The sequence below is a fragment of the Plectropomus leopardus genome, chromosome 14 (assembly GCF_008729295.1).
Source record: "Plectropomus leopardus isolate mb chromosome 14, YSFRI_Pleo_2.0, whole genome shotgun sequence".
In the NCBI taxonomy this organism is placed as follows: Eukaryota; Metazoa; Chordata; class Actinopteri; order Perciformes; family Serranidae; genus Plectropomus; species Plectropomus leopardus.
This window is the reverse complement of record NC_056476.1, coordinates 5,693,687-5,709,836: the sequence shown is the minus strand read 5'-3', so window position 1 is coordinate 5,709,836 and position 16,150 is coordinate 5,693,687. Positions and strand designations below refer to the sequence as shown.

General features: G+C 38.6%; 1 protein-coding gene across 1 annotated transcript; it reads left to right on the top strand.

Annotated features, from left to right (window-relative positions):
* The first annotated feature begins 955 nt into the window (after positions 1-955).
* On the top strand, positions 956-14,879 carry LOC121953776 (tandem C2 domains nuclear protein). The gene is made up of 12 exons (XM_042500994.1): positions 956-1,087; positions 2,227-2,301; positions 2,386-2,580; positions 4,904-5,074; positions 5,985-6,064; positions 8,376-8,445; positions 9,117-9,217; positions 9,996-10,112; positions 10,759-10,950; positions 12,609-12,723; positions 13,264-13,463; positions 13,569-14,879. Exons 2-12 carry the CDS (start codon positions 2,235-2,237, stop codon positions 13,677-13,679), a joined length of 1,419 nt encoding a protein of 472 aa, XP_042356928.1. The 5' UTR covers positions 956-1,087; positions 2,227-2,234; the 3' UTR covers positions 13,680-14,879.
* The last annotated feature ends 1,271 nt before the right edge of the window (positions 14,880-16,150 follow it).

The window sequence follows — 16,150 nt, the reverse complement described above, 5'->3', positions numbered from 1 at the left end:
TGGGGTGCTCAGTATATCTTTCTGATACAGTAGAAATCAAACTTTAGCAAAATTTGGATTATAATGTCAAATTTGATGGGGGCTAGAATAAACAGTGGGATTAGCTAGTAAGAAAATATTTGGGGGGTTGTACCAAATTTTGGCAAACTCAAAACATCGTAAGACCTTAACATTTGATAAAATTTGGGTGAATTTTGGGGAAAACACCACATTTGGTGGAATTCTGCACACAATATGTCTTCCCGTCACAACTGTCCCAGACTCATAAAACTACATATATTTGGGGATTGTAATGTCAAATTTTGGAGGGACTACAACAAATTAAGGAGTTATATCCATTAAAAATGGGGGGTGCTGGGACATTGTAACAATTTCTGGGGTTATATTAAAACATTCTGGAGCTCTATCCCAAATTTTGGCTATAAGGAACACTAAAACTGAATTTGGGATTATATCAGCTGGCTAACATCAGGGGCCAGACTTGAGGTTATTTTGGCAAATTCTAAAAATGATGGAAATATCACATTTTAAACAATGGGGCTATAAAACTACATTTTGCGGGTTTGGACTATAAAAAATTAAATGTCACAATTGTTCCTTTTATGAGAAGCCTCCTGAAGATGCTTTTTAATCTTTTATTCTTTTTTTTCATTTTCACATAATTTTTAACACTATATATGAGTCTGGGCAGTAAATATACTTGAGCTGTATTGTTTCCAATTTTCTTTCTGGCTGATGTAGACATTGTTAAGAAATCTACTGAGGAGGAGGAAAATAAAAATGACAGCAGGCACACAGTGATGATAAGTGGAGTAAACAAAAATCAGAACAGAAAGTGGTGCTGTCATGGCTTTTCAGGGAAGCAAACACACAGTGGTAGTCCGGGAAATAGAGAGCCGGGTAGAGAGAGGGAAGAAGAAGAAGAAAAGGAGGGAGGGAGGAGGGTGGTGTGAGAGAGAGAGAGACCTGTAACTGAAGCGCACCATAAACCTGAGCTCACTGGCATTTCTCTCCAGTCGGCTTGTGAGGCTGAACTGCAGCGCCGGATGTAAAAACGTAATCCTCTGTGAATGAAAACATAGCCTGGGTAAGTTTACATTTTGTACTGGTTTTGTGTTTTGATGTAATAGTTGATTTATTGTTTTTTTATGTATGCAGTAAATTCACAAGGAAGCAAATTCCTTCATGCCTCCGTAGCACAAAGCAGTGTTTGTTGACTTAAGCTGGCTGTGGGAAAATTGAAATAATTGAATCTGTTTTCAGTTTTGTTTGCAGCTGATTGGAAATGTGCACCATTGTTCACTTTTTTCAGTTTTAAAGTTTTAAAGACATTTCATAGCAGTGCTCTTTGACAAATTTGGGGGTTACGGCTAATATATTTGGGGGAACTGTACCAAATTATGATTTTATGGGAGCTATGACACATTTTAAGATGAAAATATTATATCCTTGGGGTAGTAAACCCCATTTTGCCAGTATTGGACCACTATTAAATTTGGGATATACTGGAAAAAAAATTGTTGGCTGAATACCAAATTTGAGGGATTTATGGGGGGGGACTAAAACAATAAAGGGTATAATATCAAACTTTATGTGTGCTCCACCAAAGCTGGGATAAATTAAACATATTTGGGGAATATGTCAGCACATTTTTGGGGGCATCATACCACATATTGGTGGAGCGCTAAAACAAAATATGGAATACATTAAACAAATGTGGGCTGAATAACAAATTTCAGGGATTTAGGAGGGACTAAAATAATATGAGGAATAATATTAAAAATCAAATGTAGGGATGCTCCAACAAATTTAGGATAAATTGATCACATTTGGGAAATATCGGACAAAATTTGGGGTAATATTAAATTTTTGGGGTGCAATACAAACTATGCCAAATTTGAAGATAGGGCAACAAAAATTGGGATTATTTCAAATTGTATGATCATTTCTCTTGATTTGGAGACACTATAACAAAGATTATGGTTACAAAAAATAAACAATTTTAGGGAGCACTATTGAGGACAAATTGAGGATTATTTCAATTAATGAATTTTATGGAATAATGCCAAATTTTGGGGGACACCGTAACAACATAACATTATTGTTTTGAGCGTTATCAACTCCTGATAAGCTACTCAGAGATGTTTGTTCTGACTCTGCTGCTAATAGAGTTTACCGTGTAAACTGTAGGCTCCACTTACTGTTTTATCATTTAAATGTTTCCAGCTGCAGCCATGGAGTGCCTCAAAGACTGCTGCAAGAACTTCATGAGGAAAAAAGAAAAGGAGCAGGAGACCCAAGGTAATCTGACGCCCTGTGCAGCTGCATATCAGACGGCTCTGACAGTGTTTTGTTCCTGATTGTGTCATTTTTTCTTTTTTCAAGTGATCGCTCTGAAGATGCCTCCTAACAAAGCATCAGGATGGGAGCCTGGAGGGAGAAGAGGGTTCACAGAAGATTATCTCCTGTCCAAGCTTCCCCCGGACGGCAGAGAGGTGCCGTTTGTCCTGCCGACTTTCAAGGCATCCTACGTCCAACCCAGAGGCTCCCGCTACCCCAATTTACAGCCTGGACCGCAGAGTATGTACCTCCTGAAAAAAAACAGCTAGCAGCCGTTTTGATGTCTTGGGGCAGGGGTGTCAAACATATGGCCAGCGGGCCAGAACCAGCCCTCCAAAAGATCCAATTTGATGAAAGAGTCCAATTGATTTTATCCCAAAGAAATTATGAATCTAATACCACTCATTTCATAGGAAAATGTCTTTATTCTTTGATTGTGTTTTATTTATTTGGTTGCTGGAAATATAAATTAAAAAGACAATTCATAACAATGACATGGCATAATTCAGTTGAGGACATCTCTGACTATATACAGACACAAAAATTGGGCATTTTTGTTGAATACATTTAGAAATATTCCAAAGTAAAAGTCCAACATTTCTATCTTGAAAAGGCTTTTAAAAATAGGGACATTGCTCCATAATTTCTGACAATTACTAAAATAGTTGAGTTCAAGACATCTCAAACTACACTGGAAATCAAACATTTTTACTGAGTTTGTTAAACTATAAAATATCTGATGGTTTTACTGGTCCGTCCGTCCTTCACGTCATCATATGTGGCCCCAGAACTAAAATGAGTTTGACACTCCTGTCACCTGTTACACTAATTAACACACTCTCACTATCATATACAAATGAAGTGTGATTAGCTTTTCGAGCTTGTCTTAGATATTTGTTTTGACTTAAGGGTTGGGTTAGTAAATAATGCCCGTCCCAGCATCACAGTGATTACACAACATGTAACTCTCATAGCTTCACTTTTCAGACATGATATTGACCATTTGGTTTTTTTTACTGCTTCATAAAGCTTGTTATGACACCCAGGAATGGCTGGATTTTAAGGGTGTGGACTTAAGTCAGTGAAGTCAGAACCGGACATCTTGACCCACATCTGGCCAATCAGATGGCTGAAAATGGTTGTTGTCATTGTTGTCATGTTTTGTTTCTGTTTCTCTGGTGATTTATAGAAGAAAAATCCAGAATATGTGATTGTTTTCTGAAGTTTAAAGACAACTCAAGGCCCCCATGTGTGCCAAGCTTTGAAGCCAGGTCTCACGAGGGCCAAACAATGGAATTAAATGTTCGTTTAAGCCATGTGGCCTAAAAATATTTTATTCCATTGACTTACATCTTGATAGAGATGTCAGTGGATAAACTTTCTGAGTGCCACAACTCCCTGAGATGGCTGGATGGATCTGAATTTGATATATTTGGTCTGATAACATTTCAAAAATAGCTGCACTATTGAATCATTTTAGCACATTTCAAGTTAGCCGAGTGCTAAACTGAAAGTGGCAGGCTTGGCTTTCTCTTGTGCACCTGCCACACGGTGCCAAAGCAGTGCTGCAGAATTTTATACGCAGCAGTTGAGCTTTTAAGCCAACTTACAAAGGAATGAACAGCTCAAACACTGTATCCAATTTTCTGTGTATATCCATGGACAACTCTCTTCTTGCTTTTGGAGAATTGAAAGCAGACAGCTTTTCTTGCGAATTACTGCAGACATGTATAGTACACAGTATAAGTACAAGCTGGTTAAGATTTGGTCCTCCAATACCAAAACAAAGCTGACACTCAGGATACTCATTTGCTCTTGGTTAGCTGCCTAAAATAAGTGCCAGAAACAGCCTCTCTGATTGTATTTCTTACAAACAGGTTCTCTGTTTGCCTGTGTGGCAATTATGTTATGATAATAAGATATTTACTCTCAGCAACAGGCATCCTGCTCACTTGGAAGCAATAGCACTGGTGCATATATTGTCAAATACACGGCTTCTTTGAAATTAAGGCCCATGTCGTGTTGTCTTGGTATTCAGTCAGATCCACTTCTTGCTCCATAATCTTATTTACACTGTGTATTTTAGACTTATTGTAGGAGCTGAGCTGGAGATTTTAAGATGAAACAAAAATATACAATCTTGCCACAATGTATGCCATATGCATGAACACAGCCAAAACAACCAAAAAATGAAGAATGAAAAGGCGCTAAGCAGCCCCAAAGTTAATTACTCTATGATAGGCCAGTGAGCTAGTATCCACCATGCAGCATGGAGCGCAAAGACAGTAAAATAACACAGGTATTCTTGCTTCATCATAGATTAGGTTGGACTGACACATTTCTCCACCCGTTCTGCGGAGCCAGCTCCCACAAGGCCTCATGCATCTTAGTTTCATTAAAATCAGCTCAGAGGTTACTGAGGTATGTCCTGATGTTTGATTACACAGCCACCAGGATATCCTGTTTCCAAATGAATGGCTGCGATCTTTTAGTTCACTGGTTGAAAAGAATAATTTGGTTAAGTGAAAGCGTGCTGACCTCCTGTCCTGCTGTCCGTCTGCAGGTTCGGCCCGGTGCACGTACGCAGAGAGGAAGGCAGAGCTGCTGGGCTCCAGTCCCTTCACCTACAGCCCAGAGTCCAGCTTCCATCAGGGTCAGCTTGCGGAGTACTTCTCCCCCGGATCGACCCGCCGTGACACCCTGAAGAAAAGAGTCTCCAGTCCACAAAGTCCAGGTAGCAATCAGAAAACACTGAATCAAAATTATATTAAATTAAAAAAAGAGCAGAAACGTACATTGTTTTGTTATGTAATCTGAATACAATCCTTCATTAAAATTAAAGAAAAATTTGAGAACATTTGCGATTGTATCCCAATTATAAAACAAGTCTCTTATTTTATACTGTCTTTTCATTTTTTAACCCTTTGAAACCTGAGCAAATTGGACTGATTTCTTTCAAAAACATAAGAAAAAGGGATGGGCAACCTTATATGAAATGCCCCTCCAAAATAGCATGAAATTGTTAAAAGTTAGAAGAAAAATTCCTGAAAATTAGCACACAAAAAAGTTTTTAAAAATATATTAAAAATTAAAAAAAAAATTACTTAGAAAAAAGCTATTATAATTCCTTATATGATTAAATATATAATTAGAGGAATTAGTTTTCTGGACATTGTTTTCCTTTTTGGGGGGTTGATTTTCCTAATAATAATCTCTATTATAATTATTTTTTAATTATTATTATTATTTTTTTTCAAAAGAAATCAAACCAATCTGCTCTGGTGGTCTTAAATGCTGTGAAAAGCATCTGAATGCAGTACAAGGAAACTGATATCAATCCAGGTTTTATAGGGTTAAACAGTTCAAAGGGAATTTAAATTGTGCTTGATTGAGTTGCTAAATATAAAACCTGAAACTTCTTGTTTGGATACCCCAAACTGCATAAATATTACAGCCAAACACAGTGTATATTCATCACTATATAAAACCTATCCAACGATAAGTCCAGAGAGAAAATTGTTGTAAATATATGAGATATTAAACAGTATGTATCCCTTAATGAATAACAGATACCTCCAGACTGACACATAACAATAACATCATGAACTAAACCGCCTTAATGAGGATTGCTGTTTTGCTTCCAGTTTGGTCTCTGAAGCCGGGCGCCGAGCAGCGACTGAGCAGCTCCATGTTTGATCTGTCAAGCCCTCAGATTCACATGCAGGTGAGACGGCTCTCTATCTAATCTGCATTCACACAGCGTTTCTCACCCTGTGTCAACCAAGACTAAATATAGTGTTGTAGTTTCCACTGTGCTCAGCAGCGTAGTGGAACGTTGCAAACGGGCCTCACATGCTGGTATTTTGGTTGATGGGGCAAAGTTAACGTGGTCGTTTTATCCCAACGAGGTGAAAGAGAAGCTATTATTTATTTAAAGGTATTTGCCATTTATATTTATCTTTATCAATACCAAAAACATTTCAGGAATTGTGCCACTTTTAATAAAATATCATATTATGAATGTATAAAGGCCAAAATGTGACATAAAGAAGTGTTAGATAAAATTTCAAATGTTGCATAGGAAAAAACTGGAATACATGATTAAACATATAATAAGTCTCCATTAGGGACACCATACAATGTCTTTAAAGCCCTTTTGACACAGAGATCGTGCTAAAGGGTCGCTACAAAGTACGTGTTTGACGCCGCTTTTTCATTTTTACACAGAACCAAACAACAGCAGCATCATGATGCTCCACTGTGTAAGTTTTAAACAGCATGCTGGCATCGCGGATTGAAAAGAGGTGTGACGGGTGTGATGTTTAACACTAAAATGTCTGCCTCTAAATGTGGCATATGACATATGCATCAAGCAGCCTTTTATAAGCAATAATGATGGCATTACCATGCCAATAACAATCATTTGCCGTCTCTGTTACATGGCGACTGATCTCGTCCTCTGATCAGACGGTAAGGAACTCCTTGACCTCATAGTTTTCCCAGTTTGCAGACACTTTCAGTTGCTGTTTTTCTCTTTTGGTTTAGCTGCTAACTGCTATTAGCTCCTTTTTAAATTTCATGCAGTGGGTCGCATTTACAATATACCGTCACAACGTCACACCCCTCCCGCCCATGGTCTCGACCGTGACTGCGCTGTTACTACCTCCAGTGAGGCGGCATAACCGTGTGATATTCCTGCCTTGAACAGGCTGTTTAAAAGGGGCTTAAGTCTCAATAACAAAGAAAATTGAAACACCCTCAGAAATCCTCAGTTTGTTACATTAAGTAAATGGTGGATGTACCTATGTGAGTCATTTTGAAATGGATCTGAAAGGTATTTGAAACTTGAAAGTGATGATTAAGTCAGTGGAGATTAATTTCAGGTTCAGCACTTATTCCTCCGGCAATCCCTTAATGTATCTCTGTTTGCTGCGTGTGATTCAGCAATTCATTGACTTGGATAAAGTGTTATTTAATCAGTGATAAAATTAGGAAAACAATGAGTAAGTCGGGGCGTATTCTTTGTCATGTAAAAGGATGTGGTGCAGTATGCTTGTCAACAGCTCCTTATTATTAGCAGAGGTTGTGTTACAAACAATTAATCTAACGCCTCGCCCAAAGCCTTGATAAATATCACTATATCTCATTCAGGACTCACACTTGGAAAACACATGAGAGCAACATAAGAGATAAACACTCACTGTTTTGCTTACTGTGAACCAACACGGATGCATTTCGATTAAACTTTCGCCTCTCTCGATGTCCTTATTATTCAGAGCAACGTGCAGTTTGTGTAAAATTACAGTTCAATTAACTCAAATGCATAGCTTGGCAACGTTATGAGCACACAGTACTAAGTAATGAAAGCAACAGTACACAAATAAACCTGGGTTTCCAGAAAAAGATGAGATATAAGAACCAGTGAGAGACAGTGTTTCTACAATTTGACAGATTTAAGGAGTAAACAAAAGAAAGGTATTTAGATTTTTTGTGTGATTTTCTCGTGATGGCAATATCAGCCCATCTCCCAACTTTTCCAGACAGAAATATCTCAACAACTATTGGATGGACTGGCATCAAATTTGTCTTAAACAGACAGAGGATGAATCATAATGCCTTTGTTGATCCACTGACTTTAACTCCCTTTTCTACAAAGAAGTTGTAATTTGTGGTTTTGTATTTCCATAACTTTGGGATGAATTGGCATCAAATAGATATTCATATTCATGGTCTCTCTGTTAAGTTGTCATAACTTTAATCACTTCTCTTAATTAGTTCCAATACCTGAAAAACCGAGCTTTTCATCATCATTAGTATATGTTAAGTACAAATCAGCAGTTGTTGACACGCTGAACTCGCTGAACATGGTGCACATTACATCTGTTAAACATTATTGGAATTTAGCGTAAAACACTTCTGCACTAAGTACATGCTAGTCTTGTTAATGATATATGAGGTTTCGGGTTTCAGTGGGGAAAAAATGGACCTGATATGCTATCCTGACTACCTGTTTTTTTGTTTGGCTTCACCTGCAGCGCTTTGACTCCGTCTCCAGCGTCCTCAGCAGCACATCCTCCAGGATTGGCTCCATTGAAAGCAGCCTGGGTAACTTAAATACAGATTTGTCTCCGTCAACAAACAATTTTCCTTTCAAACTTTGTGTTCAGTCCGATTAGGATCGCTCAGCATTGTGCAGCCATGAAAGGGCAGACACAGTAATCGCTTGCAAATGTTTTCACTATGGTCCACCAATGAGCCTCGAAGATAAGACTGAAAGAGAAGCAGTTTTGTTATAATAACAGATAAATATAATAATAATTTGCATGAAGATAAAACTGTTTTTCTTCCAACTTTTGTTTTCTTTAAATTGTAGCATATTTTAGTAACTCCTGCACTGCGATAACAAATTTTCAACTCTAATACTTTTATATACTAAGCACCAATAAAACAATAAGGCTTTTTTTCCCATGTGGCGATAAGCACAATTGGATATAGCACTGTTTCCTGCTTGAATGGTTCTGTAGACACTTAGGAAACGCCTTAATGAAAGAGACAGAACAAGATGACAACAAGAGGAGAGAAAATGTGATTCTAGCCCAAAATACGTAGATCTCATTAAACTTTAATCCCTCTAAAGATTAGATTTGCCGCAAAAGCGTATACATTTCTATCTATATTAGCTTTTAACACTCATTAGCAACTTAATACAGTCATAATATAATGTTACATCCATTAACATCCAGAAATTTGTTCCTGTTGTGCTTCTGGTGTTACAGACTCTATCACCCTGTCCGGGGACGAGCGTGAGCTGGGGAAGGTGTGCGTCCGATTGAGCTACCAGGAGGCTGTGGAGCAGGTGTGGATCACTGTGGTGCAGGTAAGGTTACAGGCTGTGAGGAGGCTCAAAAAGCTCCATTGTGCTCCTTTGCAGCGTTTCTCAATGAACCCTCTGTGAGTCCACAACACAGCTCTCTGTTAGAGCCTCTCAGTGCTCTTTTATCTCTGGCTTGGACACTCTGCAGGAAAAAGTTGTTTTTTAAGAAGCCGAACTGTCTTCATTGATGCTGAAACACACTGATCTGTGTATCTGTGCATTCATGCAAGACAAAGTAACTACAGTGTGTGTATGTGTATTGCACATTAAATCATTATTTAGACTTTTAAGGCTTTTTAAGCAAAGACATGCACTAATTCTTCAAAGAACGGGAAAAATGAAAAAAGGGGGCACCTCATTCCCAACGAAGATTAGATTTCGGTTTTGGATAGGATTCATTTTTGTTCCAAGTGTGCAGCACTTTAATGATCAGTTGGGACATAAGGATGAAGAGGTGGAGAACTGGACTTGCCCAAATGCATTTTAGAGCTGTTACATCAACAACAGAAAATTACTGTAACATATTTCATTACACACAACAAAATTCCATTACTTTTCCAAAAATCTTCAACAGTTTTTACTTATTACGTGACCTTTTCAGGCCTGGGAAATGAGTCTGTGAAATAATGTGACTTTTCCATGTTTGTGGGAATCCTGTATTTATGTCCTTTTTGCCCAGTAGAGCAGCTGGTCTTAAACTTGTTTGTTTAAGAGCACTGTAGCCTATAAATAGATTTGACCTGCCTCAACTAAAATGTTCTTTTCCCCTTTTCATTATCAGTGTTCAGACCTCAACCTTGTTCCAGAGGGAGTGGAACAACAAAAGATTGGATTTAAAGGGATCATCACCATCCCAAAACCCATACAGTTCAAGAGCTCTGTTAAGGACTATCGTCAGGTAACGCTGTCTATATTGTAACAAGAATTTTACTTTGGTATACACATGCTGTGCATTCTCAATAGCTACGAATTTCATTTCTTATAGTGTGATGATGTTAATTTAATCCTTGCAGGGTTTTTTTCAGTATCAGAGTTTACATTAGGTTGATTTATTCTTCCTAAATGAATTGTGGAACAAACAGCTGACTTTTATTGTCTCTATTGGTGCAACATAATGAAGTAATAATACTTCATTACAGTACTTAAGCTTTTTTATTTGTAGTATCTGCACTTTATTTGTATCTGTGCTTATTTCTGTCAAATTTTATTTTTACTCTACTTCATTTCCCCTATGCATCTTAGTTACATACTACAAAATAGGGAAGGAAAGGAGGAGTTTAATGTTGGCTCCATTTTTCGGTGGTGTATGTTATAAAGAAATAAACTTTTTATTTGCTTTTAAATACTTGAGTACATTTAATAACTTAAAATAACTTTTGATACTTAAGTACAGTAAATATCAGACAGTTTGAGACTTTTGCTCATGTAATATTCTAATAGGTAACTTTAACTTTTACCAGAGTCATTTTCTATTAAGAAAACTGTACTCATGAGTCATCAGGTACTTCATCCTCCACTGATTGTCTGCTCTCTCTGCTCTTTAGGATATGGCCTTCATGGAGACCTTCGTGTTTGCGCTGCGTCTCCAGCAGTTGCGCTGCAGTGCTTTGGTGTTGCGGCTGCAGACGCACATCCCCAAGAAACGTACGGTGGCAGAGTGCGTCCTGTCGCTACGACAGCTCGGTCCTGAGGAGACAGCACACTGGATCGAGCTCAACCCTCCGTCCAAATCCTCTGTGAGTGTTCAGGTTATGAGTCTGGCACCAAAGCTGTCCACTTTCTGTTTCAATCACATCATCTGTCAGTTTTCAAGTAGTTGCACAGTTTGAGAACGTTTACAAGATTAACATGAATCAAAGGATTATTACAACTTGATCTCATCCCTACTGGTCATATTTTGATGCTTAGGCAGAAGCTCCAGTGTTACTATAGTGAAGAGATCGGTGGTTAGGTTTAGGGACCAAAACTACTTGGTTATGTTTGAGAAAAGATTATGGATGTTTGTGCTATGAGCTAAATGACCTTGCTAACATGTTGATGTTCCATGCAATGTGTTCACTGTTTTAGTGTAGTGTGTTATCATGCAAAAAAATGCTAATTATCACCAAAAAAAAAACACATTACAGATGACGTTTTCATTGTTTTGGTCATAATACAAACGGAAACTTTGACCTGATGATGGTGCAAGAAAAAAAAAGTCAGACGATCTGCAAAGTGATTACAATTAATGTTGAGGAGAACATAAATGTTTTTACCAAATGACATGACAATTCATCCTATAGCTGTTGAGAAATTTTACCAAAATCGAACCTGAATGGTGGCACTAGGTGAAAAGTCAGAGGCCACTAAAGGCAGTAGGGTTATCTAATGGTGTCTTACCTGCTGTCCAGCTGTTGTGGCCAAGAGAAAAAAACTTTTCAGTGTGGGAATATCCCAGACTTTTATGACTTATTCTCCACCATTTCCTCTGTTGGCTGCGGTCCCTTATCACTGCTTTGTGTGTGCACAGTAAATTAGAACAAAGCAGCATGTGTGCCTCATAAAACTGTCCCCATGATGCATTGTAGCCCATTGGCATGTAGTGTGCTCTTGGCGCTAACAGGATGACGCTGAGGCAGACTTTATGTTGCGTAATCACAGGAGAAGGAGAAAGGGGATTCATTATGGCGGGAAATTGGGAGACAGGCTTTTACTGGAGAAAAGAGACCAGAGTGCTGGTTCTGGAGATGTAAGACGTGGAAAGTAGGTCAGAACTCAAACCATTCGAAAGCAGAGAGTGGTTTTGTTGATAGATGGATGGATGTCTGGATAGTGACAGTAAAATGTGAACTGTTTCTGCACTTAGTGGATCAGACAGTGAATCATCATCAGCTTCTCTGAGGGTCGACTTAATTCAGTGAGTGATTTCACCCATCTGGTGGACACAAAAGGCAAAAATTGGTCAAATTACTGTCACTCAGTCGAGGCTCTTAATGGTCAAGACAGCTGAAGTTGTTGAAGTCTGGAACAAGAAAATTATCAACAGCATTTTGAAAAGAAGCAGAGCAGCTGGAAGTCAAAGATGAATCATACAACAACAGATGCTAGCAGCTCTGTGAAGCTGCATTTAGGACTTACCCATTGATGGCATTGTCAGCAGCCCGAATTGGGCCATGTTTAATTGGCCTGATTAATGGGTGTCATTCATCCCAAGTCTCAGCCTTGTCCGGCAACCGGACACACCCCAACTAATTTCCTCTGGTGTGCTGAGTTTGGAGCGGTGCTAAGTCATGTCATTTTTGATTATGGCCCAGTGATGTCGGCAGCTTTTGTATTGTGAAAAGTTCAAAGATTGTTGATTTAAACACAATAAAAGTCCTAATTATTAAGATATAATTATATATTTATTTTCTAGGTGTGCCACTCTGAGCTGCATCTCACCACCTGCTTTCAGCCAGTCAACGGACGAATCCAGCTGCAGGTCCTCGCCGCCCAAAACCTGCCAGCATCCTCCTCACCACTCACACAAGGTAGGCGACTGTGGGTGTCATTGGAAATGGTCTTTATCCTTTTAAATCTGGTTAAATTGGCTTTTTTTGTATTTATTTATTTATTTATTTTCAAAAATATGGAAAGTTGGCAGTGAGCAACTTAATAAGGAATGGCCCAAATTAGGAAGGAATTATTAAAAAGTACAAGAAAATTCTTTTCATTCATTTAATTATGATAATTCTAAATATAGGCTAGTTTCCTAGGCTTTTAAAGAATAATTTTAAAAATGCAAATCTTTTGCAGGACATTTCTTACCAACTTGCTCATTGACTTTTTTCCTATTTTTTCAGAAAAAAACAATTAATAAATATAACCAATTAGTAAAACCAATTAGCTCAGTTGGTTTGAAGTTTTAAATACCTGTGAAAGGTGTCTGAACGCTGCACAAGAAAAGTGATGTCAATCAAGGTTTCAAAGAGTTAATCCAATGTGAAATATTTCTCAACAAAAAAGTTGAGTACTTTCAGTCCTGTGTGGCTCTTGTGCGTAACTTTACGGTTGTTTTTCCACCTCTGAAGCGTTTTTTGTCAAAGTGGAGATGCACCAGTCGGGGCGGGTGGTGATGAAGAAGAAGACTCGTGCCCTGAAGGCCTCGGGCAGTCAGTGTAAGTGGGCCGAGACTTATCACTTCCTCCTGGTTGCGTTAGACGACGTCTGCTCACTGACAGTCAAACTCTACAGCCGTAGCTCGGTCAGGAGGAAACAGTGTCTCGGACAGGTGAGTTATTCTTTAGCCACTAAAGTACTGATCAATACCGGAGCAAGTACGGCTAGATAAGAACACCCGAGTGAACTGAAGTGGTCCTCCCAATGTTTCCGGCAGGTTCAGCTGGGATTTGACAGTCCGATCCCAGAGGCAGTGGAGCAGTGGAAGGACACGATGGCTCACCCAGAGAAAGTGGTGTCTGCATGGCACAGGCTGAGCTCTGTCTGAACCTCTACTCCGAACATCTTCACACACACAATGGACATGATGCAGGTCCAGCTGTGCCTCAGACTTTTACTGAGGCGACTCTGACGGACTGGACTTTAAACTATTGGACGTGCTCTGAACACCCTGAGGGACCAGATTTCTGACGTTCAGGTGCTCTCTTGTATATAGGGGTTTCGAACAAACTGAAATTCCTGGAAAAGGTCTTTTTCTGTGGTTTTCAAGTAGATAATTTTTTTTCTTTAAAAAACTATAGAACATTTCCCCAATAACAAAAAAGTCAGCGCCATAGCATTTAGCTGTATATAATGCTGTATTTTGTAACTCATCTTTTTAGTGAAAACCTCGTCACTCTGTTTCAGCTGGATAAAAAGTTTACAAGCAGAGAAAATCACCATAAAGCCAAACTCACTGGATTTAAAACTTCTTGTTATCAGTTTGTAATTAAGACCCATCTTAAAGGATAATGCTGCTGATAGTCTATTTTTTTTATTGTCAACAAACCCATAAAATGATCAAAATCAATACTACATAATTCTATCTCTGGATACTTTTAAACTTTCCTACTCTTGTCTCTGGCTATCAGCTTAATCCCACTGCTTCTTACTGAAAATGTTTAAATCTTTAAACAACGACAGAATCAACACTTTCAGTCCCAACTCAGCAAATTTTGATGCCTTATATGACACACTTATACCCCCTTAGCACCTATTTAGGACAAGCCAGTTTTCGGTCATTACATGCTTAGAGTGTCTTTTCAAAGTAAACCCTCCAAGTTCACAGGAGAAATGAGTTTCAGCACCAAAATTATTTAAGAACTGGGCAACAGAAGTACTTGGTTAGGTTTAGTAAAAGCTCCTGATTTGGGCTGAAATGACATTGACTTTAATTTCACATGGTACTCAAATGTCAGTCTTCTGGGTAAAAGTCCTGTGTTAGTTTGACTTTCTCTCTCTTTAAACTTCATCATTGCTGTGGATGAGTTGACACTAACTTTAGATTAAAGTGCATCTCACGCAGATGCTTAACTCAAAGGTTTTCCTCAACTTTAATTTAAACACATAGAATGTCATGTTACTGTACAATATGGCAGTATCAAACCTTAGCTGTACGCTTTTGATAAAAGCACTTTAATCCTTTTTTAATGTATTTATTGTATTAATGTTAAAGTTTAGTGATTAAAACTTAGGTGCCATTTGGAAATGTTGAGTTATTCTGTGTGTTTATTGAAAGAAAGTGAAAAATGTTGATGGAAAAAAAAGTGACATTTAGTCTTAGCAGAATGTGAATAAAAAGAGGACCACTTCAAGCATGAACAGTAATGCCAAGATTTTATATGAAATGAGACTGATTTGTGGAAAACAGGCTGGAGTGCAGCACTTGTAAAATAGGTCAACAACCATAAACCAAAGCGTCACCGTATCACTTTTTATTGAAGAGGCCACTGGTTGAGAAATCTCAAGGCAAACAGCAAGAGAATCTGCCACGTTCCTTCTCCTCCTCTTCACTGTTGGACATCCTGTTTTTCAATTTCACCCTTCATTATGAAGGCAATTTAATGTCACCTCTGTATGTGGGCAATCGCAATCTCATCCACAACATTTGAAGATGCCTGCAGAAAAGGACATTTGTCATTTTTGGGAAGAATCAAAACAATTTCCTCTGAAAGGTTTCAGGTTTTCAATTAAATGTGTTTTGAGAATTGCAGTGTCCTCACTTAAAAGACAGTTTCCTACATGGAAAAACAAAATAATTATTACAGTGAGTGTGTGAAATATCAGGGGTGTGATCGTCTTATATATTCAAATTATCATTTTGAGTATAAAGTAAGATTTTTGACAGGCAAATTTGTCCTGTTTGGGATTAAAACCCCCATATGTGTCACTCCAGAGGGAGTTATTGTGTCTCTGTTTCAGTCCCATAAAGCATTAGATTGACTGGCTCTGTGTAACCAGCTGTGGACGTGGACACGCAAACACACACCCAGTGAACAATAAGTCTTTGGACCAAGAAAACAGAGTCAAGCAAGTGTTTGCATTTATAGTGTGTGTGACCAGGACAACGGGGCGCCCCACGTGAGCTGACCTGCGTCAGAGCCCTCTACATCCTGGCGTGCCAAAACACCATCATCTTTATTTTACGTAATTAATGTTTGATTTATGGTTAATGTTACACAGAGGGCATTCCAGACACACCTTAACCTGGGACTTGACTTAACACTCGGCTCAGAGGAGCATGTTTGACTTTTACTCAAGCAAGGTGCTCGACTTTCACAAGCAGGATTCGGGGTTATTGTTCCTTTATGTGCTGAACAGATTCTTTTCCTGGCAGTCATTTGGCCGGTTGCCACGTTGAGTCTGCTGCACATTCCAGTTGTCTCATAAACACATGCTTGTATGTGCGGGTTTCTTCACCTGGGAGACTCAACGAGGAGTTTAAGGGAGACCTGTAACTGAGAAAAGAAAGATACATGT